This window comes from Lactuca virosa, chromosome 8 (assembly GCF_052849685.1).
Source record: "Lactuca virosa cultivar CGN04683 chromosome 8, Lactuca_virosa_CGN04683_v6, whole genome shotgun sequence".
Taxonomy (NCBI): domain Eukaryota; kingdom Viridiplantae; phylum Streptophyta; class Magnoliopsida; order Asterales; family Asteraceae; genus Lactuca; species Lactuca virosa.
In genome coordinates this window covers 211858770-211884742 of record NC_136433.1, presented here as the reverse complement: position 1 = coordinate 211884742, position 25973 = coordinate 211858770, and the positions used below count along the sequence as shown (strand labels likewise).

The following is a 25973-nucleotide window of genomic DNA, read 5'->3' as shown; positions in this document are numbered from 1 at the left end:
TCAAACCCTAGCAGTCAACTTGAGGAGGAAACTCCTGTTGATCCAATTGACAAGTATGTACCTCTGAGGCATTCCACAACGTTTAGGAATGCACCTGAGCACTACTATGGTTTCCATATTACTGCGGAAGGTGAGACACTTATCAGTGATGAGACAGTGGTAAGTCTGGATGAACCTAACAGCTATGCGGAAGCCATGGCAGGCCCCGAGTCTGCCAAATGGAAAGTTGGCTGAGGATGTTTACATGAATTAGCCAGAGGGTTTTGTCAGTACAGAGAACCCTAACAGAGTGTGTAATCTTGAGAAATCCATCTATGGATTACAGCAAGCACCTCGCAGATGGAATCTTTGCTTTGATGAGAAAGTCAAAGAGTTTGGCTTTTCGAGAAGTGAAGATGAATCTTTTGTATATTTCAAGGCTAGTGGGAGTATAGTTAGCTTTTTGGTATTGTATGTGGATGCCATACTACTCATAGGAAATGACATCCCAACCTTGCAGGAAGTGAAGTCCTGGCTTGGGAAGTGTTTTGCTATGAAAGACCTAGGAGAAGCTGCCTATATTCTAGGGATAAGGATTCTGAGAGACCGGAGTAAAAGACTAATTGGACTTAGTCAAAGTACATACTTGGATAAGGTGCTGAAGAGGTTCATCATGCAAGATTCCAAGAAAGGAGAGTTACCCATCCAGAGTAACGCTAGATTGAGTAAGACTCAGAGCCCGAGTACCGAGGTTGAGATAGCAGAAATGAGTCGAGTACCTTATGCTTCTGTAGTAGGCTCGATCATGTATGCTATGACATGCACTCGACCTGATGTAGCCTTTGCTTTGAGCATGGTTAGCAGGTATCAGGGGAACCCTGGTAAGGCTCACTGGACGGCGGTAAAGAACATTCTCAAGTACCTACGGAGGACTAAGGACTGGGTCCTTACCCTTGGTGGGAGTGATGACTTGAGAGTTGTAGGGTATACTGATGCTAGTTTCCAGACTGATAGGGATAATTTCTGCTCTCAGTCGGGTTGGGTCTTTACCTTAAACGGAGGAGCAATCTCTTGGAAACGTTCCAAGCAGGAGACAGTGGCTGATTCAACTTGCGAATCAGAGTACATAGCGGCAAGCGAGGCAGCAAAGGAGGCGATATGGCTAAAGAACTTCATTGGAGACCTTGGAGTTGTACCAGCTATAAAGGAGCCCATAGAGATTTTCTGTGATAGTGAAAGTGCAGTTGCCTTAGCAAAGGAACCAAGGGATCACGGGAGATCCAGACACATTGACAGAAAATACCATTTCATCAGACATCGAATAGATGAAGGACTCCTCGTGGCAAAGAGGGTATCATCGGATGAGAACCCGGCAGATCCCCTCACGAAGGGACTGGGTAGGGTTAACCATCTCCAGCATGCAAAGAGCATAGGGCTGAAGGATGATATTAGTTTTAGTAGTTAGATAGTTTTGAAATTTGTAAAGTGTAATTGACATTTGATGATGAATAAAAGTTGTGTTTTATTTATGAGCAAAGTGTGGCTATCTTGTGACAATCGTTTACTATTATTTCTTTTGCATGTTTTGACTTCCAGAATATTTATGTTGTGTTTTACATATTATTCAAATTATCCACAGTCAGTCATATGTTGGAAGTAGATATGAATTAAGACTGTCATGAGTTGGTTGTAGAGGTCTAAGATGTTGGACACGGCCTCAACACTCATGAGTGCTCATAAGTTCTGAGTATTGGATTCAACCCACGCTCGCTGGTATCACTTCATGGAATTTATCTCGAGTGATCGCGAGACGGTAATATCATATAAGTCTTCAAACCTAGAGATATGTCTTGTTGTCTATGAGTTGGTTATACATTGATCATGCAAAAACGCATTGGTAACTCGATGTTATAAAACGTGTGCTTGTGTATGATTTAACAAGTAGTTGAACAAGCATATGAGTCGAAGTTTATCTGTTCCTTTTTGGATTAGAAGCAATATTTGGGCCCCTCGATGATTTTGTTTTGACCTATGTACCGGGCCCGGTCAGAACTAAGTTGATGTGTTCAATTAATTTCTATGTCAAACAAATCGGAAATCGGGAAACAAACTGGTGGACAAAAGTAAGACATTATTCCATGTATTTGTCCGGCTGATATCTAGAACAGAGGATTATATGATCACTTATCTGAAATGGCGTATCATCATCTTCTCAGTTCCGAGAAACCTTAAAGAGAGCTATGATTGCTGATCGGTTCCTGAAGTCATACTTGCAGTTATAGTTATTAGACTTATCCAAGTGGGAGACTGTTGGATAAGGTGTCTAAGTCCATAACTATTCCTGGTATGTACTTGACCCGACCCGACATGGTCCATTTGGGTTGCATGGCATCATGCATTTGGATAGACTAAATGAGAGAAATAACACTTGTGGTTTATTAATATATTATAAGTTCTAATATATTAATAGTATTATTTAATTAGTATTGATCAAGAATTAATTAAGTGATCAAAAGATGACTAATTAAATATATGGGTTGATTATGTAAATCATCCATAACTTGTATAGTGGGCTAAAAGGCTCCATGGATTATCAAGTTGGGTTAAACCCATTGGATGCTCCATGGAGGCTCCATGGGAGTTACAAACCCATGGGTCATAGAAATGAAGAGTCATGTCACATTAGGGTTTACATGGAGTAACCCTAGATGTGACACACTATATAAGGAACATGATACTCACCAAAATCGGTTACACTAAGCACAAGTGAGGGCAAGCCGATTTTACAAGTGTTATACATTCTCTAAAGTTATTCCAAAGCATTTGGTGTTGTATGAAACATTTGAGGCATCACACTTGGGATGCTAGGCTCTCAAGGTTTTCAAGGAATCATAACAACTACAAGGTATGTAATTCTAGCCATCTTTTATGTTAAAAGTTCCCCATGTATGCTAGATAGGATTATGAACCTTGGAAATCATATTTTGCATGTATTTTAGACAAACATAGATCCAAGGTTTTCTAGGGTTGCATGTACACTTAGGAGTGTTAGAATGCTCAAAACCCATCAGAAGTCACTTGTTACAAATGTGGAAAGCCAGGGCATTATGCCAATGACTGCACCTTCAATAAGAACGTCTGTTTTGGGTGCCATGAAGAAGGGCATATTTTGAAGGATTGCCCGAAGAAGAAGGATGCAGCAAATCCCAATCTTCCACCAAAGCCGAAGGCGAGAGCCTTTCAGATGACACTTGAAGCTGCGAAAGAAGAAGCTGATGTCGCTTCAGGTACCTTTCTCATAAATGAATTGCCTGCCCAAATTTTTTTTGATTTTGGAGGCAATTACTCCTTTATTTCGCATGAATTTGGTAGAAAACTAGCTTTGCCTGTAGATAGACTAGTTAATGCTATAATAGTCGAGATTGCTACTGGCAAGTGTGTACCTGTTAGCCATCGTATGATAAACATCTTCATTGACTTGAATGGGAATAAGTTCCACGAGGAATTATTGCCTATCGAGTTAAATGGATTCGACATAGTTTTAGGAATGGATTGGCTTAGCGCCAATGATGCCGAAATATTGTGTAGGAAGAAGATAGTAAAAGTAAACCCGCCAGGGAAAGAGTCGTTTATGGTGTATGGAGACAAACGTAGAGTAAACTCTGGAATCATTTCCCTAAGGAAAGCCAGAAAGTGTTTGGCCAAGGGATGTACATCATATCTAGCGTTCGTGATCGATGCTAAGAAGGAAAAGAAGGAGGTGCAGAATATTCCGGTGGTGTGTGACTATCCGGAAGTCTTTCCCGAAGATCTTCCCGGATTGCCCCCTGATCGACAAGTAGAATTACGTATTGACTTGTTACCAGGAACGACGCCAATAGCAAAAGCACCGTATCGATTAGCACCAACAGAGATGAAAGAACTTATGACACAACTTCAGGAGTTATTAGACAAAGGTTTTATTCGACCTAGTTCATCACCCTGGGGAGCCCCGGTGTTATTTGTAAAGAAGAAAGACGGGAGCATGAGAATGTGCATCGATTATAGAGAGCTGAGTAAAGCAACAATAAAGAACAAGTACCCGTTGCCAGGGATCGATGACCTGTTCGATCAGTTCCAAGGTTCGAGCTATTTTTCGAAGATCGATCTTAGGTCAGGATACCATCAACTAAAGGTGAGAGAGCAGGATATCGAAAAGATAGCGTTCAGAACAAGATATGGACACTATGAATTTTTGGTTATGTCGTTCGGACTAACCAATGCTCCAGCAGCTTTCATGGATTTGATGAATAGGGTTTGTAAACCATACCTTGATAAATCCGTGATAGTATTCATAGATGATATCTTGATTTATTCGAAAAGCAAGCAGGAGCATGACAAGCATCTGCGTGAAGTGCTAGAAGTTCTGAAAAAGGAGAAGATGTATGCAAAGTTCTCCAAATGTGAATTTTGGATTCAAGAAGTCCAATTTTTAGGTCATGTGGTTAACCAAGAAGGAATAATGGTTGACCCAGCAAAGATTCAAACTGTGATGAAGTGGGAACAACCAAAAAGTCCTACGGAGATTCGAAGCTTTTTAGGATTAGCCGGATATTATCACCGATTTATCCAAGGCTTTTCTTCGATTGCTACTCCATTAACAGCTTTGACCCACAAAGGAGCTACTTATACTTGGAATGAGAAGCATAAGGAAGCCTTTGAGAAGTTAAAGAAGAGATTGTGTGAAGCACCGATTCTTTCCTTACCTGAAGGAGTTGATGACTTCGCAGTTTATAGTGATGTCTCTGGAGTTGGGTTAGGTTGTGTTCTGACCCAAATAGATAAGGTGATAGCGTATGCATCGAGGCAATTGAAAGAGCATGAAAAGAACTACCCCACTCATGATCTGGAGTTGGCAGCGGTAGTATTCGCCTTAAAGATATGGACGCACTATCTTTATGGTACTAAATGCAAACTTTTCACTGATCATAAGAGCCTTCAATATCTCTTTAATCAGAAGGAATTGAACATGAGGCAACGACGCTGGCTAGCGTTACTCAAGGACTACGACTGTGAGATACTTTACCTCCCTGGTAAAGCAAATGTTGTTGCTGATGCTCTCAGTCGGAAGGTAAATCTTGAAAAGAAAAGTCTAACAGCGTTGAGAATTGAAGTTGTCTCGACAATTGTGGAAAGTATAAAGAAAGCTCAGGAGGAATCTTTAGAGAAAAATGACCGAAAGGAAGAACGTTTGGGTAAAACGTTGGTGTTTGATACAAACGGTCAAGGATTGAAGGTATTCAAAGATAGGATTTAGGTACCTAAGACGGGAGGAGTAAGAGATCTTCTGATGGAAGAAGCTCACAAGACCATGTACTCGATTCATCCCGGCAGTACAAAAATGTATAGGGATCGAAAACCCTATTATTGGTGGCCGACGATGAAGCTCTATGTTGCTAAGTATGTGGCCGAGTGTGTAACATGTGCTAGGGTTAAGGCACAACATCAGAAACCGTATGGGAGTTTAGAACCTTTGTCTGTACCCATGGGCAAATGGGAAGACATCACCATGGATTTTGTGACTAAACTGCCCAGAACAAGGAACGGTCACGACATGATTTGGGTGGTCGTTGATCGCTTCACTAAGAGTGCGCATTTCATAGCAGCCAACGAGAAATGGTCTATGGATAAACTTGCGAATTCTTACGTGAAGGAAATTGTGAGGCTTCACGGTGTTCCGTTAACGATTGTATCCGATCGTGACAGCCGTTTTACCTCAAGGTTTTGGAGGAGTCTACAAGAGGAATTGGGTACCAAGTTGTGTTTGAGTACAACTTACCATCCGCAAACTGATGGTCAAAGCGAACGAACAATTCAAACGTTGGAGGATATGCTGAGAGCATGTACCCTGGAATTCCAAGGTAACTGGGATGAACATTTACCTCTAGTAGAATTTTCCTATAATAACAGTTTCCACTCGAGCATCAAGATGGCACCTTATCACGCTTTGTATGGAGAAAAGTGTCGAACGCCGTCGTGTTGGCTGGAAGCTGGGGAAAAGCAGTTTATGGGACCTGAAATAGTCCATCAGACTTCTGAAAAGTTGAAAGTGATTAGGGAAAGGATGTTAGCAGCTCAAGATTGACAAAAGAGCTATGCTGACAAGAAAAGACAACCGATATCATTCAAAGTTGGAGATTCGGTTTTACTTAAAGTCTCGCCGTGGAAGGGACTTATAAGATTTGGTAAAAGGGGAAAACTGAGTCCAAGGTTTATTGGACCATTTAAAGTTCTTCAGAGGATCGGGAATCAAGCTTACAAGCTAGAATTACCGGAAGAACTGGAGGGTATTCATAATACCTTTCATGTGTGTTATTTGAGAAAGTTCGCAGGAGATGTGCCCGACATAATTCCCATTTCTGAATTAAGGTTGGATGAAAACAAGAGGTTAATTCAAGAACCTGAGGCAATCGTTGACCGTAAGACTGAGAAGTTGCGACGCAAGATGGTCGATTTAGTGCTTGTGCGTTGGAAACATACGAATGGGCCAAATCTCACCTGGGAAACGGAGAGTGACATGATGAGTCGCTACCCACAGTTGTTTGTTGATGTGTGATTCCGGGGACGGAATCATCCTAAGGGGGAGAGAATAGTAACGCCCGTCTTTCTAGGCTAGGCATTAATATTGATGTGATAGTCTAGGTTAACCTTTGTAACTCATTTTGAAGAAATGAACAGGACTTATGTGAATATTATGTGAATTATGTGTTTTATGCTTAATTACTATGATTTAATTAATTAAGAATAAAAACGAGCGTCGAAAATAAATATTAGATAAAACCGATATCTATTAAGAAAGTTGTAGTGGTCGTGACAAAGATTACGGATATATAAAGAATACCGAAATCCGAGTTATAACGAAGAAGTTATGACCTGTCGAAGTTTCGCGACAAAACCGGCACGGTGCCGAATGACGTAAAAAGTGAGTTTTTGATGAACTACTTTTTAGCCTTAGTGATCTAAACGAAAGTCGTAGTGTTCGTCAAACCGAGAGTATGTATAAAAAGAACGCCCAAATTTGACTTTATATGAGGAAGTTATGATTTTTCTAAGTTTCAGCTTAGCAGTAGACAGCTAAAAACTCGAATTTTAGATCGGGTGATTTTTATCCGACACAACTTAAACGATAATCGAAGGTCTCGTCAATAGTAGTACAACGGTAAAAAGACAGACGAAAACGGACGTCGGATGAAGAAGTTATGAATTTTTAACGGATTTCCTGTCCCGGTCTGTTAAAAATAATTGTATGAAAATTAAAGTCAAAATTAGCCGACGAAGTATTAACGAAAGTTGTAGAGCATAATTTTACCTACGCGTGTATATAAAGAACGTCAAAAACGGAGCTCGTATGCGAAAGTTATGGATTTTAGAAGTATTTGCACAAAAATCGAGAAAATTCGCAAAGTCATGCTTCGGCCACGTCACCTTCGCTCCATGCGTGCCACGTGTCCGAAATTGCTGAGTCATCCGAAGCCATGGCGCATCCGAGGAGTGACGCATGTGCAGCCTCGTCCGAGCCTCGCACCACCTGCCGCATGTCCGACCTTCGCACCACCTGTCTCCCTCCCCTCTTGGTTCGAATCCGAACCTCGGACCTAGACTTCGGTCCAATCAGAGGTCAGCAGCTGGACCCTCGCACGTGCGAGCCATGTGCCTCCTCTTCGGATCTACTGCCACCTGGTAGCTTCTTAGCCGTTGGATCAGAAGCCTCGCCCCTATAAATAGAAGGGTGCGAGACCTCCCGCGGATAATTTGGAAATTTGTCAATTTTCACCCCTCTTTCAATATTTCTTTCATTCCAACTTCCCCCAAAGCCCCGGTATCATACCAAACACCCGAAACACGTCCCGAAGTGCCCGAGAAGCCCGAGAAATTTATCTTTTCGGTTTTGAAGCCCGACCCTCGCAGAGCCCGGTTTCTCAATAAAACTCCCGGTTTTATTAGAAACGATCATTTTAGGAAACGAAGTGCTGCCCGATTATCATTAAATCAGGTGAGTGTGTAGTCACTTTTCATCTTACACCTAGATATGAAGTATTTTCTATAAAATACTTGCTATGTGTAATTATATTAATTGTTTAATTGAGGTGACCGTTGAATAGATGTTTTATACAAGTTTTAAACTGTATATGTATTTTATCTACAAATATGTTGGGTAGAACATGGGTAGACGAAATAGTCGATGTGTGTTAAAATGGTGAGAGACCCCGATGTTGTCGTTGTTGTTGTTGTTGTTGTCGTCTAGCGGAGTATAGATGCCAACCACGGACCTTTCTAGACAGTCCAGTGGAACACTAGCAGGTTCGTACCTTGTAGGTGTTGGTGAACTAAATGTTCATTGGCGTACTCCATCCCCCTCATGGTTGCCTTTAGGACATGTATGGCTGAGGAGTCCCCTTAGCAGTAGTGTCCATCCCAATGATATTCCTTAGGCTAGGTCCCTTGTGATAGGTGTTTAGGGACGTAAAGTGAGGATAACGGGAATGGGTAATCAGGGTTATTGTTGATTGGTGAACTTAATAAGTTTATTATTATTGTGGGTTGAAAACCCTATATGCTCACCAGGCTCCCAAGTCTGACCGACTCTGCTTTTTATTATTACAGGTAGTGGACCCCGAGCATAGTCGGAGGATGATGAGAGATTTTTGGATTATAGGCCAGTAGTTGTAAATAACTGATGTAAGGCTTATAATGTCTTGTTTATGCTTTTGATCTGTATCGGAACATGACATCCCGATGTTTTGATATAAAAGGAAATTATATATTTCTTAAAGAAAGGTTTTGATAAACTTTTATCATGTTTTGTTTTGGAGACCAATTCCGCAACATCTTTTAAAATGATTTCTCTGATTTTATTTTAAAAGCATAAATTAAATCGGTCTTTTCTGACCGAGAAATTAGGGGATGTCACAGTAACCAAGGAATGATGTGATGTGTACCATCATTCGGAGCAAGAAAGTATACCCCAAGTTACCAAAACTGTTATTTGATACGATGTTTATGGTAGAACAAAATGCTAGTCGTAGGGTAGCATTCTTTAGGAATTGCATGATAGAATTGTCAGATGTATGATGCCTTATTCCCATAGAGTTTTCTTGCTTATTTGTTTGTAGTACTCTGCCGGGTGTGAATTAATTGTTAACTGAATACGTTAATTCACATGCTGCAAGGGTAAAATAATTTTAGAGTGAAGGATTTGGTCCTATTGCGTAACTCTTATCTGAGTCCAACCGTTGTAGGGTGGAATCTTTTAATCTAAGATTATTTACGCTATGTTTCATGTGATTGTATTCATGAAGTAGTTAACTGGCACCAATGGGGGTTGTTCTGCAATTGATGGCAGGGTGAAGTGTGGACCCTAGGATAGCCTAGGGAGTATGGAGTGCTCATGATGCGCTCTTTAGCAAGTGTTGGGAGTTTCATTATGAGTTAGTATGGATGTAGCAGGCCATTTTTGGAATGTTTATCCTCCCTCGGGAGATTGAGGATAGGATGTATGCGTATCCTAGTTGTTGTAATTGTTTTGGGTGGTTGTGATGATCCTTGAGACAAATACAAGTAGGTATGGAAGGTAGTATGGTCCCATACTACTGAAAGCACCGGACCCGTACGCGTAGCAAGGAATTCACAAACCCCAAGGGGTAGTCTCATCATATGGTTGTAGCAATGTGTATTGTGGCATTTATGATGCTTTTTATTTTTTTTTTCAGTATGGAGTTCATGAGGGGATCTAGTTCAGGATCTGGAGCTGATGGCTTGGATAGGCTGGGTTTAACTGTTGATTAGATACGGGAGATGATTACCATTGAGATTTCAAAAATATTACAGGAAGAATTGTATGGTATCGTGGATCGGATCACTGGCAGGCTAATTTCCTAGTTCGAAGAGCGAACTGTAGCTTTGTAGACTATGAGAGAGACTGCTGAGATGACTACTGGGGGAGATCTTGATGTGGGAATGCAACTCGGAAAAAAAGGGAGGGCTCATTCAGTAATGGACGAAGAGTTCGAAGCTGCTAACTTGGGTATTGGAAGTCAAGGGAGCTATGATATTTGTGGGAAGTGTAGGGGAACCCACGGGTTTTCTTGTCACAAGTTCAAATGCTATAAGTGTGGAGAGAGAGGGCATCTCTTTCACGACTGCAAGAAGGATCATATGTGTTTCCACTTTCACCAGTCGGGTCATCTCAAACATGGATGTCCTACATAGGTAGCGGAAGGAGTGCAAGACTAGATGTTCACCGTTCAGCAGGAGGTCAAGGTTGAAACGCAAGAAATCATAGGTATGAAATTCTGATCCCCGCGGTTTAATTTTGGAATAGTTTGCCATTCGTGTAGTAGCTTGTTAGGATTATTATGCTAGCATCTATATGTCGTAATGGGTTGGGGTTTCGGCTTGTAGGGTGCTTCGTGCATCATAAAATAGGAGGGCCGTTCGTGAAGGGTTGGAAGCTCTAATGTTGGGAAGGCTTCTGACATACCTATTCATGGTTTGGGATTTCCTCACAATTGTTAGTTATTATTCAGGAATTGTCATATGACGTTGTATACCGAGAGCTGTTTTTAGAGGGTATCTGGACGAACCGGTTTTTAGGATGTGATGTAGAGAATGTCAGCTATTAAGGAAGCAAGCCTTGAGTGGGGGAGGACTGAGCATTCTGCTCGGAGGATCAGATGCCACAAGTTTGGAGGATCAACAACCAGATTGATTTTGATGGGTTCCACGCGATGAGCCGAAAGAAGTTGCAGTAGAAGTTCGTTGGATTTTTGGTATTTGAGACTGATGAGATCTTTTATGATAAAGTTGATTAGGATATTGATCTGAAGTGGGTGCAGAGTGAGTGGTCGTAAATTCCTGCTCTCAGGGTTGTCCATGCAGTTCTTGCATCAGAGTCTTCTAGACAAGATCTCGTTGCAGTCGGCTGTCCCTTCTAGGACAACGAAATGGAGTTAAGAGGAGTGCGTATTGCTCATGTTGAATATCAATTGAGGGTGGTAGGGATGGAAAGGAGTCAGTTTGACCTTGGTTTCGATGGCATTCAAAAGTTTGGGTTCAGTCGGTTGAGAAATTGTAGGACCGGTTCAATTATTAACCTGAAAAGCTTAGGACCTGGACGCTATGGTTTGTGAGTGAATATTGAAAGGTTTGAAATCGTTAGAGAGGGACTAATTCCATGTGGGGGAGAACCACTTGGAAATATCGGTAATAATTTGAAATGCGGATTATCTTGGAATTCGTATCTAAGGACAAGAAAATAGTTGGTTTTGATCATAATCCGGGAATCAGAGGCGCCTAAGTATTTTGCGGCAAGATAAATGTGTGGCTGAGAATTATTCCTTCATTCTCAATCTTTTTTTTCTCAATTGAACCCTCCTATATATATATATATATATATATATATATATATATATATATATATATATATATATATATATATATATATATATATATATATATATATATATATATATATATACACACACTGTTTGTGTGTTTGTGTGTATGAAATGTAAAAGAAAGATGAGGGAGGGACTAAAAAGAGTATGCATGTGTGTTACTTTCTGAGATTAGGAATTGTTGAAAGACAGTGAGCATAACCTGCAAACAGAATCTCACCCCATACATGGCAATACTAAGGGTACCTCTACCATCCTCACCTGCCCCCTTCTCCTCTTAGCCTTCTACCACCACCATTCGATTTTAGTTCTTTTGATTTCATTTGCATGGATCACTGAAATCCAAGTCATAAATCACTAAAAATCCGATCTTTATTCTAGGGATTCATGCTGTGAATTCATTGGATGGGACTCAAAGTCAGCAAAAAGTCTTCATCCTTTTGTGTCTTCCTCATCGTTACCGTTTGTGTTCTTCTAACAATACCGTCTTTAGGTATGTAATAAGAGCAAACAAAGTTTCCCCTCGATCACTACTTTAGTTTTCTCCTTAATCGATTCATTTTCCAGTTTTCAGATCTGGATTAGGTGCTGTCATAGTCCATGATCATATCCATGACCTCTCCTTCAGGGTGAGTTCTTGCTTACTTTTAGTTATAATCCTAGCGTTGAATGCTCTTTCGTGCCTTAGTGCTCTTTATTTTGTTATAGCTTCTAGCTAGTTCTTAAATTCAATTTTTGATGGTCAAAATTAAAGTTTTGGTTAATTTTAGTGCTCTTTATCGTCATAACTAGTTCCACCACTTAAGAATATACATTATTCATCAGATCAATACGTTTCCATTCATAATTGCATCACAAACTACCGAAATTAAATAATTCCTTATCCTTGATTAGTTGATTACCACATGATCTTTAACATGAATTTATTTTTTCGAAAAAAATATCATCTATCTTTTATAACTTGTTTCCACTAGCTTCCTAGCACTTACAGAAAACATGATTCATCAAATCAGCAGGCTACCTTTCTTTACAACTTAAAAAATTAAATTCTAAGTTAGTTTTTAAATAATATTTAGTGTATATATCGATCATTTGGTATTTAAGATAAAAACAAGAAGAGTGGCCAGATGGCGTAGACTAAGATGTGACTGTCAAACAATGGTGAAGACTGAAGACCAAGTAGGGTTTCTGCATTTAAATAAAAAGTACACATGGGGTACACTTAATCTGCGCCAGTACTGTCACCCATTATATATTCACTTTAATTCTTTCATTCTAACCTTTTACAATTTGTGTAAATACTAGTGTAAATATGTGAAAGTGTATTCATATATACACCCTCATTTACACTTGTACATTTTCATCACCGTGTGAGTGTGTGTTTGATTTTTGTGTGTTTGATTTTTTAAATGAGCAATGGTATATGAATAGTATCACCTTTTGTGTAAATATCAAAATTCAGAGAAAAGAACGCCTTCATATATGAGAACATTTTGTTATATCGAGCTTTATAAGGGAGATGAATATATATATATATATATATATATATATATATATATATATATATATATATATATATATATATATATATAAGTAGCATAAGGTTTCTTTAAACGGATTATTTTTTTTAGCAAACTTTGTCCTAAAAGAATCATGTGAAATATAATTAAATACACACAGCTACATGGTAGGATGTTGTGCTTACAAAAATATCTATAGATCTGCTTTGGAAATTTATTGAAATATAATCAGACGTTATAGTGTTACACTGGGGTCAAGTGCAATTATTATGTCCATACGACCCTAGCTAAGGTCAGTTTATTCAAAATTAATATAACCATTCTCAAGAGACTACAATTATTTTATGTATTATGTGGGCATAGAGATTGAAAGAATTATTTTGTCCCTAAAATAATACAGATAGTGCATGCTAGTTACTGACCCAAGGGACCCCACTTGGAGAAGGACCCCAGCCCCTTTAAAGTCGGAATCATGTTGGGTGATAAAGCCCATGATCCCGTGAACCCTTCTTGTCCCCCCCTGGCTTTTTAACCTCACGGGTGCCATATTATATTTAATATGCAGGGTAAAGAAGAAGAGATGATAAGGTCAACCATAACCACCATGCGGAGGCGGATGTTGAGTGGACTTGGCTCATCACCACCACGTTGTGCATGGAAGTGTGGGCGGTGCACCCCTTGCAAACCAATTCATGTCGCGGTGCCACCAGGGAAGTCGGTGACTATGGAGTACTATCCAGAAGCATGGAGGTGCAAATGCGGGAACAATTTGTATATGCCATAATAGGAGTGTTAACTTTATGTCTAATTTAGTTGATTACCTACTAATTATGTGTTTACTCATATATTAATTTATGCTCAAGATGTTAATCATCAATTATCCGCAATCATTATGTAACTGAAAATTTTAAGCTAGTCGATTGGAGATGTTTTTGTGGGTCGGTCAAGTTCGATATTAGATTTAAGGGTAAATTACACCAATCGTCCCTTCTGTATATGTCAGAAAACGTGTTTAGTCCCTATTTTAAAAAATTAACTCAGACCGTCCCTTATATCGTTAAAAGTTGCACGTTTCGTCCCTCGTTAGTTTAACTTTGCACGTTTTATCCTTTGTGAGACATGAAGTGAGTATAATACCCTTTTTATTTTCTTTTTCATTTACTTTTATCAATTTTGATTATTTTTAATTATTAAAAAGTGATGCGACCTCGCTTTGGCTCCGCTCGAGTCTCGGCAACAGTTATCTAGCTGCTCCAGCAAGGTCACAAAGAAGTGAAAGCCGTCAGCCGTTTCCCGGGAGGAGGCTCCCGGAAAGATGCTCTGACGGTCAAGTTAGTACGGTTGTGAGAGTGGGTATGAGTATTGCTTAGAGAGGATCACTTACCTTTTGGGGTCGTGAGCATCTCCCTATATACTCAGCCCTCCTGCTCGTCCGTACGAGACAGGATCGCCAGAGGCGACACGATCAGGGGCGCTGATTGGATGATCATGCTCCTCTAACTGTCAGAGCGATGCCATTGGTTCTGGCGATAATGCCCTGATCGCCTGCTTTGTCGCCTGACCGTATCATTTGTCTTGGAGCTGAGGGCGCCTTTGGCGGGCGCGAGCTTTCCACGGGAGTGCCTCTGGCGGGCGCCAACCTTTTGCCAGAGCGTCCTGCCCTTAGGGGCGTTGGCGGGCGCTAAGCTTCGCTGAGCGGCGGGGGAAAATGGCGATTTTTTCCTCCATTGTTGACGGTGAGTTGTTTGCGATGTATTCCCCCCTCCTTTTTATCCTTTCTTCCTTTTTCCTTTCTTGCTTTCTTTTCTTTCTTTTTCTTTTTTACGTGCATAGAGAAGAGTTAGGGGTTAGTGTACATAATCCTCACGTTTTGTAGTGTTTTTTCCTGGTGTCTTGTTTTTGCAGGTGTTGAGTCCCTGTTATCCATGAATGATGTGCTGCAGAAACGCTACCAAGGGAAATTAAAGCACCGGGAGGTGGATTTGGTCGACAGTCTCCCCCCTCCTCGTCGTCTTGATCAGCTTGCTTCGTCTGTGGCTGCTCATGTTCCTCCTGTGGCTGAGGGGGAATCGACGTTAGTTGGGAAAACTCCCTTGGCTGCCCATCCTATTTCAATCGTCGCTCCTTCGGTCGACGCCCATTATGGTTCGGCGGACACTGCTGAAGACAGCAAGGAGGGTATAATCCTAGATGTCTGTCGCTTGCAGGAAAAAAGGAAGGTCGTTTTGGCTATAGGGGAAACGGTCACCGGTGCGCTCAATATTTACAAACGGCTTCAGACAAGGCGCAACTTCTCCCGTCTCCTGAATTCACTATCCTCGACACCGGAATCAGTTGTTGTGATCCCCGATGATAACGTTCAACAGTCGGAGGGGAGTCATGGGGCGTCTGATCAGACCGAAGTTCTTGTTCAAGTTATTTCTCACGTTCTTTCCGACTCTTCCCCTCCCCGGGGTTCTGGCGGTGTGGGGCGGTCTTCGGCTTCTGGTGGAGGCAATTCTGGGGACCCTTCTGGGTCCCATATCTTTTTTCCTACCTGGAATCTCAGCGATGATTCTCGCCTGTCTGTGCGTGCCAGCGCAGTGGAGTTTGCACGCCATGCGTTCCCTCCTGTTGTAGTTGCTGATATGGAAGCTATGGGTAGCTCCTCTCTTTCGCACAACATGTCTTATGCCGCTGCACAGGCTATGTTTTACCTTGTTGCAGGTGCTCGGTGGATTCAGTTGCTCGGTAATATTGAGGCCGCTCATGCAGGATGTGATGTTCGCGAGGTTGGGCTGAGGCGCCAGGTTTCTGAACTTGGTAATGACATTCAGGGTTTGGATCAAAAGTGCTCATTGCTTGCTGCTGAGAAAGCTGCTATGGAAGAAGTTAGGGTTGTTTCGGAGAGTAAGGTGGATGCTCTTACACAGGTGAACGAAGGGTTGATGATCCAAAACAAGAGCCTCGAACGCGACGTCGCTGACCGCGACAATTTGATTGCCACCATTCAGGCGGATGCTGAAGCTACCCGTCATGACCTGGATTGTCTGTTGCGTGTGGGTCTTGTTCGATTTGTGGACAAACTGGTTGAGCATCCAGACTTTACCGGTGCTTTGAGCCTCATCCGCCATTCTGCTTTTGTTGCTGGAGCGGAGTCCAGTCGCAGTGGCTTTATGTCTAAAACAGATTCTGGCCACATCCAGCCCAATGTTGGTGCCCCTCAACCCGACTCTATTCCTAGCGTAAATGATGCTTTTCTTGCTTTCGCTAGCATGGATCATGCATCTTTACTAGGGTTGGGGGATTTAGATATTCAGGGGGTCTGTACACTTTGCGCTTTCACTAGCTCTGAGGGTACCCCTGAGGACATGGTGGTTGATGACGATGAAGATATTGTTGGTGATACTAGCGATGGTAATGGCGGTGACGGGCCCATTAGTGGTGGTGATGGGGATGCTGGTGGTCATGTTGGGGATGGTGATGGCGAGGATGAGCCTGTTGGTGGTGCTGATACGGATGTTGGTGGTGGTTCCAGCGATGGTGATGGCGATGGTGGGCCTGTGAATGAAAACGCTGGTGGTGATGTTGGTTCTGTTGATACTTAAGGTGCTAATGTACCGTGTGCTGCCCCTTTGGGGTGTGAAGATATTTTTTAAGCTTGTTTCTTGTTTCTTTGAACAACTTGTTGATTTTGTCCTTGTTGGCTTTGCTTTTGTACTGGCTCTTGGTGTATTGTAATTAACAGTGGCCTTTAGGCTGTATTATTATGTTCGTTCCTTTCCTTAGTTCATCCATGTGTGGGAAAATTGCTCTAGATTCTCTAAGCACTTTAATTCAGCTCATCAAATTATGAATGGGAATATCCTTTCAGTGCCCCAGAACCTTTGGCTTAATATACTTAGTATTGTGGGGATAAGTTTGTTTAAAATACACTGAGTATTTAGGCCGATACATTGAGTATGAATGTTTCGCACTTAATACACTGAGTATTTAAAGTTGATACACTAAGTATGAAAATTCCTCACTTAATACACTGAGTATTTAAGGTTGATACTCTATATATAAAAATTTTGCACTTAATACACTGAGTATTTAAGGCTGATACACTAAATATGAAAATTTCACACTTAATACACTGAGTATTTAAGGCTGATACGCTAAGTATAAAATTTTGCACTTAATACACTGAGTATTTAAGCATGGAAACTTTGCTCTTAATACACTGAGTATTACATTGAGCATTTTGTTCTTGATACATTAAGCGCTATGGAGTAGATTTCCCCTCTTAGCCACTAGGTAAAACTATCCATCCAGGCATCTCGTATTCTTGGTGTCGTTTACCCTTGTTCGACTCGGTGGGATCTGTTAGAAGTAGAATTTTCTTAAATTTCTGACATTCCAAGTTCTTGGGATTTGCCTTCCTTCCATTATTTCCAGCGCGTATGCTCTGTTACGATTTGCTTCGACGACTCTATACGGCCCTTCCCAAACGGGGCCTAATTTGCCCTGTGGTTGGGCCCGATTCACCTCATTTCGCCTTAATACATAGTCTCCCACTTTGAAGGCTTTCTCTCTGACCCTTTCATTGTAGTATTTTTCGACAGCATGTTTGTAGGCGGCTTGCCGCATGATCGACTGTTCTTGTCGTTCCTCGTGGAGGTCTAGACTTAGCCTCAGGTCTTGGGAGTTAGTCTCTTACTCGGCGTGGATCGTCCTTAAGGTGCCTATTGTCAGCTCTATCGGGAGCATCGTTTCCGCTCCATACGTCAGGGTGAATGGTGTTTCTTGTGTGCCTGTTCTTGGCGTCGTCCTGTATGACCATAGCACCGCTGATAATTCCTCAGCCCAATTGCCTTTGGCTTTCCCTAGTCGTTTCTTGATCCCGTTTACAATCGTTCAATTGGATACTTATGTCTGCCCATTCGATTGAGGTTGTGCTACTGACGTAAACCGTTGAGTGATTCCTTTACCAGCGCACCAATCCCTGAACGAGTTTTCAGCGAATTACAACCCATTATCACTGATTAGTACCTTGGGTGTTCCAAATCTAGTCATTATGTTTTTCCACATAAACTTGATCATCTGTCTTCCTGATATGTACGCTAACGGCTCAGCCTCGATCCATTTTGTGAAGTAGTCCACCGCGACTACCATGTATTTGAGTTTGCCTGGAGCTTCTGGAAATGGCCCCACTATATCTATTCCCCATTGGTAGAATGGCCATGGGCTAGATATATTCGTCAGAGGGGCTGGAGGATTTCCTTGGACCGGAGAATACCCCTGGCATTCCACACACTTCCTTGTCAATTCCAACGCATCTTGATGTGTGGTGGGCCAAAAGATTCCCATGCGAAGCACCTTCCCAGTCAGGGCCCGTGCTACTTCATGCATGCCTGCCTGACCGGCATGAGCTTCTTGGAGTGCTTCTCTGCCCCTGGCTTCGTCCACGCACTTTAGCCAGGGGTCGTGAACCCTTTCCGATATAGCTCTCCGTTCACGAGTATGTATGAAGGTGCCTTTTTGTGAATCTTTCTATCTTCTTCATGGCTGTCTGGTAGGACGTCGTGCTGCAACAGGGTCATCCATGTGTGCTTAGCCGTTGCTAGGGTGTTCACATGCCGCTCGTCTACACTTCTTTCCTTGAGCACTTCAACTAAGACTTTTTTGGATAGGTGGTCGAAGCATGTTGACGCCAGCTTGCTCAGGGTGTCCGTTCTTCTGTTCTCACTTCTTGGTATCTGTTTGATCGTGAATTCTTTGAAAGATTTGATAAGTCGTTGCGCAATTCTGACATACTTCTCCATTCTTTTGTCTTTTGCCTCGAAGCTCCTGTTGATTTGGTTGGCGGCTAATCTTGAATCTGTTAGTGTCGTCATTGCTTCTGCCCCCATCTTTTTGGCTAACCGTAAGCCGGCAAGTAGGGCCTCGTATTCTGCTTCATTGTTGGAAGTATGAAAGTCGAACCGGAGGGCGTACATGACTTCCTCCCTTTCCGGGCTGGTCAGGATTAACCCTGCCCCGGAGCCTTCTCTGCTAGATGCCCCATCTGTATATAGGGTCTATTTCTGGTTATTCTCTGGGGATTTCCCTACGGTTGGTATTCCTTCGTGGTTCATATCTTCTCCTCCCCCAGGAATCTCAAGCAAGAAATCTGCGAGTGCCTGCCCCTTGATGCTTGTTGGTGGGCGGTAGCTGATGTCGTGCTCACCTAGTTCGATCGCCCATTTTGCTAGACGACCCGAGGTCTCCGGCTTGAGCAATATCCGCTTGATCGGGCAGTTTGTTAGGACCTCAATTTGATGCGCCTGGAAGTAGCGCCTCAGGCGTCGTTCAACGTAGATAAGAGCGAGCACTAGCTTCTCGAGAACGGGGTAGTTGAGTTCGGGCCCTTGTATTGTTCGGCTAACAAAATACACTGTTGTCTGCTTTCCTTCTCTTTCTACGACCAGAACAGATGAGATGGCTTCGGCTGAAGTTCAGAGATATACTTGTAGCATTTCGCGTGGGATAGGTGTTGCCAGTGTGGGTAGTTTGTGCAGGGCTTCCTTGATTTGCTGGAGTGTTGCTTCCGTTGCCGCTGTCCAGTGGAAGTTGTTTTTCTCAATGCACCCTTTGAGCGTGTGGAAGAGTGGCATAGCCTTCTCAGCTGATTTTGAAATGAAGCGACTGAGAGCAGTGAGTTTTCCGTTTAGTCCTTGGGCGTCTCTTAGGGTATTTGGTGGTGGGGTCTCCATGAGCTCGTCTACCTTAACTGGGCTAGGCTGTATTCCTTGCCTAGTGACGTAGTATCCTAAGAACTGTCCCTCTTCCACTCTGAAGGTGCACTTGCTGGGATTTAGTTTCATCCTAACTTTCTATAACGTCTTAAAGGTTTCCTCGACGTCTTCTAGCAACTTCCCCTCGTCCGGACTCTTAATAACCATGTCATCTACATATACTTCGATGTTTCTTCCAATTTGCTTGGTGAATATGGAGTCGACCAAGCGCTGGTATGTCCCCCCTGCGTTCTTCAGTCCGAATGGCATTTTGGTGTAGCAGAAAGCTCTGTGATCTGTGTAGAAGGCCGTCTTCTCCTCGTCTTCTTTGCTCATTAAGATTTCATGATACCCCTTGTATGCACCCAAGAAACATTTTAGCTTGAAGCCCTGTAGCGATTCCACCTTCTGATCGATCTTCGGTAGGGGGTAACAATATTTGGGGCACGCCTTATTCAAATCGGAGTAGTCAATGCACATGCGCCATGAACCGTCATGCTTTTTCACCATAACGGGGTTGGCAATCCAAGTTGGGAAAACTGCCTCTCTTAAGATTCCTGCCCTTGCTAGTTTGGCTACCTCCACGTTAATTTCCCTGTTGCGGTTGATGGGTTTTGAGCATTCTAACACTTCCTAAGTGTACATGCAACCCTAATAACCTTGGATCTATGTTTGTCTAATAATCATGGAAAGTTGAATTCCAAGGTTATATTCCTATCTAGCATACATGGGGAACATTTTTAACTTGAATGAAAGATAGAATAACTTACCTTGTTGTTGATTATGATCCTTGAAACCTTGTGAGCCTAGCACCCCAAGTGTGATGCCTCAAATGCTTCACACAACACCAAATGCAAAGGAGTAAACTTTGAGAGAATCTTACACTTGCAAAATCGGCTCTAGCCCTCTTGTTTCTTAGTGTCGCCGATTTTGTTGGAGAACATGTTGCTTATATAGTGTGTCACATCTAGGGTTACACCATGTAAACCCTAATGTGGCATGACTCTTCATTTCCATGACTCATGGGTTTGTAACTCCCATGGAGCCTCCATGGAGCATCCTATGGGTGGAACCCAACTTGATAATCCATGGAGCCTCTTAGCCCACTATATAAGATATGGAAGATTTACATAATCTACCCATATATTTAATTAGTTATCTTTTGATCACTTAATTAATTCTAAATTAATTCTTGATCAAACTAATTAAATAATATTATTAATATATTAGAACTTATAATATATTAATAAACCATAAGCGTTATTTCTCTCATTTTAGTTTATCCAATTGCATGGTGCCATGCAACCCAAATGGACCATGCCGGGTCGGGTCAAGTACATACCAGAAATAGTTATGGACTTATACACCTTATCCAACAGTCTCCCACTTGGATAAGTCTAATAACTATAACTGCAATACTTCAGGAACCGATCGGCAATCGTAGCTCTTTCAAGGTCTCTCGGAACTGAGAAGATGATGATACGCCATTTAAGATAAGTGATCATATAATCCTTTGTTCTAGATATCAGCCGGACAAATACATGGAACAATGTCTTACTTATTGTCCAGCAGTTTGTTTCCCGATTTCCGATTTGTTTGACAAAGAACTTAATTGAACACATCAACTTAGTTCTGACCGGGCCCGGTACATAGGTCAAAACAAAATCATCGAGGGGCCCAGATATCAGCTTCTAATCCAAGAAGGAACAGATAAACTTCGACTCATATGTTTGTTCTACCACTCATTGAATTATACACAAAAGCACGTTTTATAACATCGAGTTACCAATGCGTTAACGTACAATCAATGCATAACCAACTCATAAGTAACAAATCATATCTCTAGGTTTGAAGACTTATATGATATTACCGTCTCACGATCACTCGAGATAAATTCCATGAAGTGATTCCAGTGAGCGTGGGTTGAGTCCAATGCTCAGAACTTATGAGCACTCATGAGTGTTGTAGCCATGTCCAACAACTTAGACCTCTGCAACCAATCATGACAGTCTTGATTCATACCTACTTCCGACATATGACCGACTGTGGAGGTTCGAATAATATGATATACCAAACATAATTATTCTGGAAGTCAAAACATGCAAAAGAAATATAGTAAACGATCGACAAGAGATAGCAACACTTTACTCATAAATAAAACACCTTTTATACATCATCTAATGTCAATTACACTTTACAAATTTCAAGGTTATCTAACTACTAAATCTAATATCATCCTTCAGCCCTATGCTCCGAGTATGCTGGAGATACTTAACCCGAGTCAGTCCCTTCGTGAGGGGATCTGCTGGATTCTCATCCGATGATACCCTCTTTGCCACGAGGAGTTCTTCTTCTATTCGATGTCTGATCAAATGGTATTTTCTGTCTATGTGTCTGGATCTCCCGTGATCCCTTGGTTCCTTGGCTAAGGCAACTACACTTTCACTATCACAGAAAATTTCCATTGGCTCTTTAATAGCTGGTACAACTCCAAGGTCTCCAATGAAGTTCTTCAGCCATATCGCCTCCTTTGCTGCCTCGCTAGCTACTATATACTCTGATTCGCAAGTTGAATCAACCACTGTCTCTTGCTTGGAACTCTTCCAAGAAATTGCTCCTCCATTTAAGGTAAAGACCCAGCCTGACTGAGAGCGGAAATTATCCCTATTAGTCTGAAAGCTAGCATCACTATACCCTACAACTCTCAAGTCTTCACTCCCACCGAGGGTAAGGACCCAGTCCTTAGTCCTCCGTAGGTACTTGAGGATATTCTTTACCGCAGTCCAGTGTGCCTTGCCAGGGTTCCCCCGATACCTGATAACCATGCTCAAAGAAAAGGCTACATCAGGTCGAGTACACGTCATAGCATACATGATCGATCCTACAGCCGAAGCATAAGGTATTCGACTCATTTCTGCTATCTCAGCCTCAGTACTAGGGCTTTGTGTCTTACTCAATCTGGCGTTACTCTGGATGGGTAACTCTCCTTTCTTGGAGTCCTGCATGCCGAATCTCTTCAGCACCTTATCCAAGTAGGTACTTTGACTAAATCCAATTAGTCTTTTACTCCGGTCTCTCAAGATCCTTATCCCTAGAATATAGGCAGCTTCTCCTAGGTCCTTCATAGAGAAACACTTCCCAAGCCAGGACTTAACTTCCTGCAGAGTTGGGATGTCATTTCCTATGAGTAGTATGTCATCCACATACAATACCAAAAAGCTAACTATACTCCCACTAGCCTTGACATATACACAAGATTCATCTTCACTCCTAGAAAAGCCAAATTCCTTGACTTTCTCATCAAAGCAAAGATTCCATCTGCGAGGTGCTTGCTTTAACCCATAAATGGATTTCTCAAGCTTACACACTCTATTAGGGTACTCTGTGTTCACAAAACCCTCTGGCTGACTCATGTAAACATCCTCAACCAACTTTCCATTAAGGAAAGCGGTTTTGACATCCATTTGCCATATTTCATAGTCATGAAATGCGGCTATGGCTAACAGAACCCTAATAGACTTAATCTTGGCCACTGGAGAAAAGGTCTCATCATAATCAACTCCCAGAGTTTGTGAGAAACCCTTTGCAACCAGTCGTGCCTTATAAGTGTGTACATTACCATCCATGTCGGTCTTCTTCTTGAAGATCCATTTGCACCCTATAGTCTTACGACCTGGTACATTGTCAACCAAGTCCCAGACCTGATTGTCATACATGGACTGTATCTCGCTGTCCATTGCCTCTTTCCATTTAGTAGACTCAGGGCCTGCCATGGCTTCCGCGTAGCTGTTAGGTTCATCCAGACTTACCAATGTCTCATCACTGATAAGTGTCTCACCTTCCGCAGTAATATGGAAACCATAGTAGTGCTCAGGTGCATTCCTAACCCTTGTGGAACGCCTCAGAGGTACGGATTCGTCAATTGGATCAATAGGAGTTTCCTCCTCAAGTTGACTGCTAGGGTTTTAGGTTCCTTCACCACTTGACTCTTGAATTTCTTCAAGGTCAATTTGCCTCCCACTGTTTCCTTGGCTTATGAACTCTCTTTCTCGAAAGACACCCCTCCTTGCTACAAAGACCACATTCTCACTAGGTCTGTAGAAGAGGTAACCAAAGGATTTCTGTGGGTAGCCGATGAAAATACACCTCTCACTTCGAGGTTCGAGCTTGTCGTGAGTCTCGCGTCTTACGAAAGCCTCGCAACCCCAAACCTTGATGTGGGCTAGACTAGGAACTTTTCCAGTCCACATCTCATGAGGTGTTTTGGCAACCTTCTTTATAGGGACCAGATTAAGGATATGGGCGGCAGTCTCTAAGGCATACCCCCAAAATGAGATTGGTAGTGAAGCTCGACTCATCATGGAACGAACCATATCCAACAAGGTTCGATTACGCCTCTCAGCTACACCATTCAACTGCGGCGTCCTGAGATGTGTCAATTGTGAGACAATCCCACATTCCCTAAGATAGTCGAGGAACTCTGAACTAAGATACTCACCACCTCGATCAGATCGAAGCATCTTAATGTTCCTGCCCAATTGATTCTCGACTTCCTGTTTAAACTCTTTAAACCTCTCAAAAGTCTCTGACTTATGCTTGATTAAGTAGACATATCCATATCTACTGTAATCATCAGTAAAAGTCAAATAATAACGATTAGCATCCCTTGTGGCATGTTTGATGGGCCCACACACATCCGTGTGTATAAGATCCAACAAACCTTCACCCCTCTCACAAGAACCTGTGAAGGGTGACTTTGTTATTTTTCCAAGTAAGCATGATTCGCAACTATCATCTGACTTTAGGTCAAATGACTCCAAGACTCCATCCTTTTGGATTTGGCCTATGCGTTTCTTGCTTATATGTCCAAGACGACAATGCCATAATGATGCTTTATCCAAGTTATTATCATTAATAGAATCAATACACAATACATTATTTCCTAAGTTATCAACCACAGATACAGTTTCATACACACCATCACAAGGTAATGCTTTAAAATAAAGAACATTATTAAAGAAAGCATTAACCGAACCAACTTCATTATCAAATGAAAAGGTGAAACCTTATTTATACAATGCATGAAAGGAAATAATATTTCTTGCCATTTCTGGCGAATAACAACATTTATTCAAATCTAAAGTAAACCCACTACTTAGCAACAAAGTATAAACTCCGATCCTGCTGACAGGTGAAACTTTCCTATTTCCCATGATCAAGTTTATCTTTCCATGCTCCACATTCTCACTTCTTCTTAGTCCCTGCAAATCAGAACAAATATGAATACCGCAACCGGTATCAAGGACCCAAGAGTTAGAATGGGGTGAGTTATTAGATAAGATAGTGTAAATACCTGCATGGTTGGGTTTAACTTTCCCATCCTTCACATCTTGCTGGTACTTTGGGCAGTTCCGCTTCCAATGTGACTTTTCATGGCAATAGAAGCATTCAGCCTCTTTAGGGTTAGAAGAAGGAGTGACAAAACCTTTCTTGGTTCCACTTGAAGAAGAGCCATCAAGGGTCCTAGCCTTGGTACCCTTCGAAGATCTCTTCCTCTTCTTCCCTCTACCTTTCCCGATTGCCAAAATCGGGGCGGAGTTTGGAGTAGGAGTGTTAACAACCGACTTACCCTTAAGACCTGTTTCTGCGGTCTTGAGGAGTCCCTGAAGTTTGCTGAGTGTGACCTCTTCCTTATTCATGTGATATGTCATGCGGAATTGATCATAGCACGATGGTAAGGAGTGCAAAATGATATCTATTGCAAGCTCCTCAGGGAAGTTCACATTAAGCTTCAGCAACCGATCCACATACCTTTGCATTTTCTGCATGTGGCTCGTGACGGATTCCCCGTCCTTCATCATGGTTGTTATGATAGAGCATATGATTTCATACCTCTCTTGTCGTGCACTTTGATGGTATCTTTCCATCAGATCTTGGTGCATTTCAAAAGGGTAGAAGTCCTCATAGGACTTTTGGAGTTCCGCTGTCATGGTGGCCAACATGATGCATGCCACTTTTGTAGCATCCCTTTCATGTGCCCGGAAGTCAGCGATCTCCTGGGGAGTTGCAGTGGTCTCATCAATCTCCTTAAGCTCCTTGTCAAGGACATATTCTTTGTCCTCGTAGCGGGAAATCATCCTGATGTTTCTGATCCATTCATTGAAGTTGGATCCATCAAAAGTGACTTTCCCACACAAGTTCATAAGGGTAAAGGAGCCATTAGGATTAGAGCCAGAAGCAGCATTGTTTGAAGACATCTGAAAGAAGAGAACAAGATTAGTTTAGATATTAAGAGAGTCCTT

General features: G+C 42.0%; 1 protein-coding gene and 1 long non-coding RNA gene across 2 annotated transcripts; one reads left to right on the top strand and one right to left on the bottom strand.

Annotated features, from left to right (window-relative positions):
- Positions 1-11506: 11506 nt before the first annotated feature.
- LOC145129090 (uncharacterized) lies at positions 11507-13983 on the top strand. Its single transcript, XR_013717289.1, has 3 exons — positions 11507-11907; positions 11982-12043; positions 13500-13983. It is a non-coding gene; the product is annotated as an uncharacterized LOC145129090 (long non-coding RNA).
- Positions 13984-18369: 4386 nt separating this feature from the next.
- Positions 18370-18894, bottom strand: LOC145131233 (uncharacterized). The gene has a single exon (XM_079065953.1). The coding sequence runs from the start codon at positions 18892-18894 to the stop codon at positions 18370-18372; it is 525 nt and encodes a 174-aa protein (XP_078922079.1).
- Positions 18895-25973: the final 7079 nt, after the last annotated feature.

Coding starts and splice junctions, on each gene's coding strand:
- LOC145131233 (XM_079065953.1), bottom strand. CDS start 18,894: ATGTACGCCCTCCGGTTCGACTTTCATACTTCCAACAATGAAGCAGAA.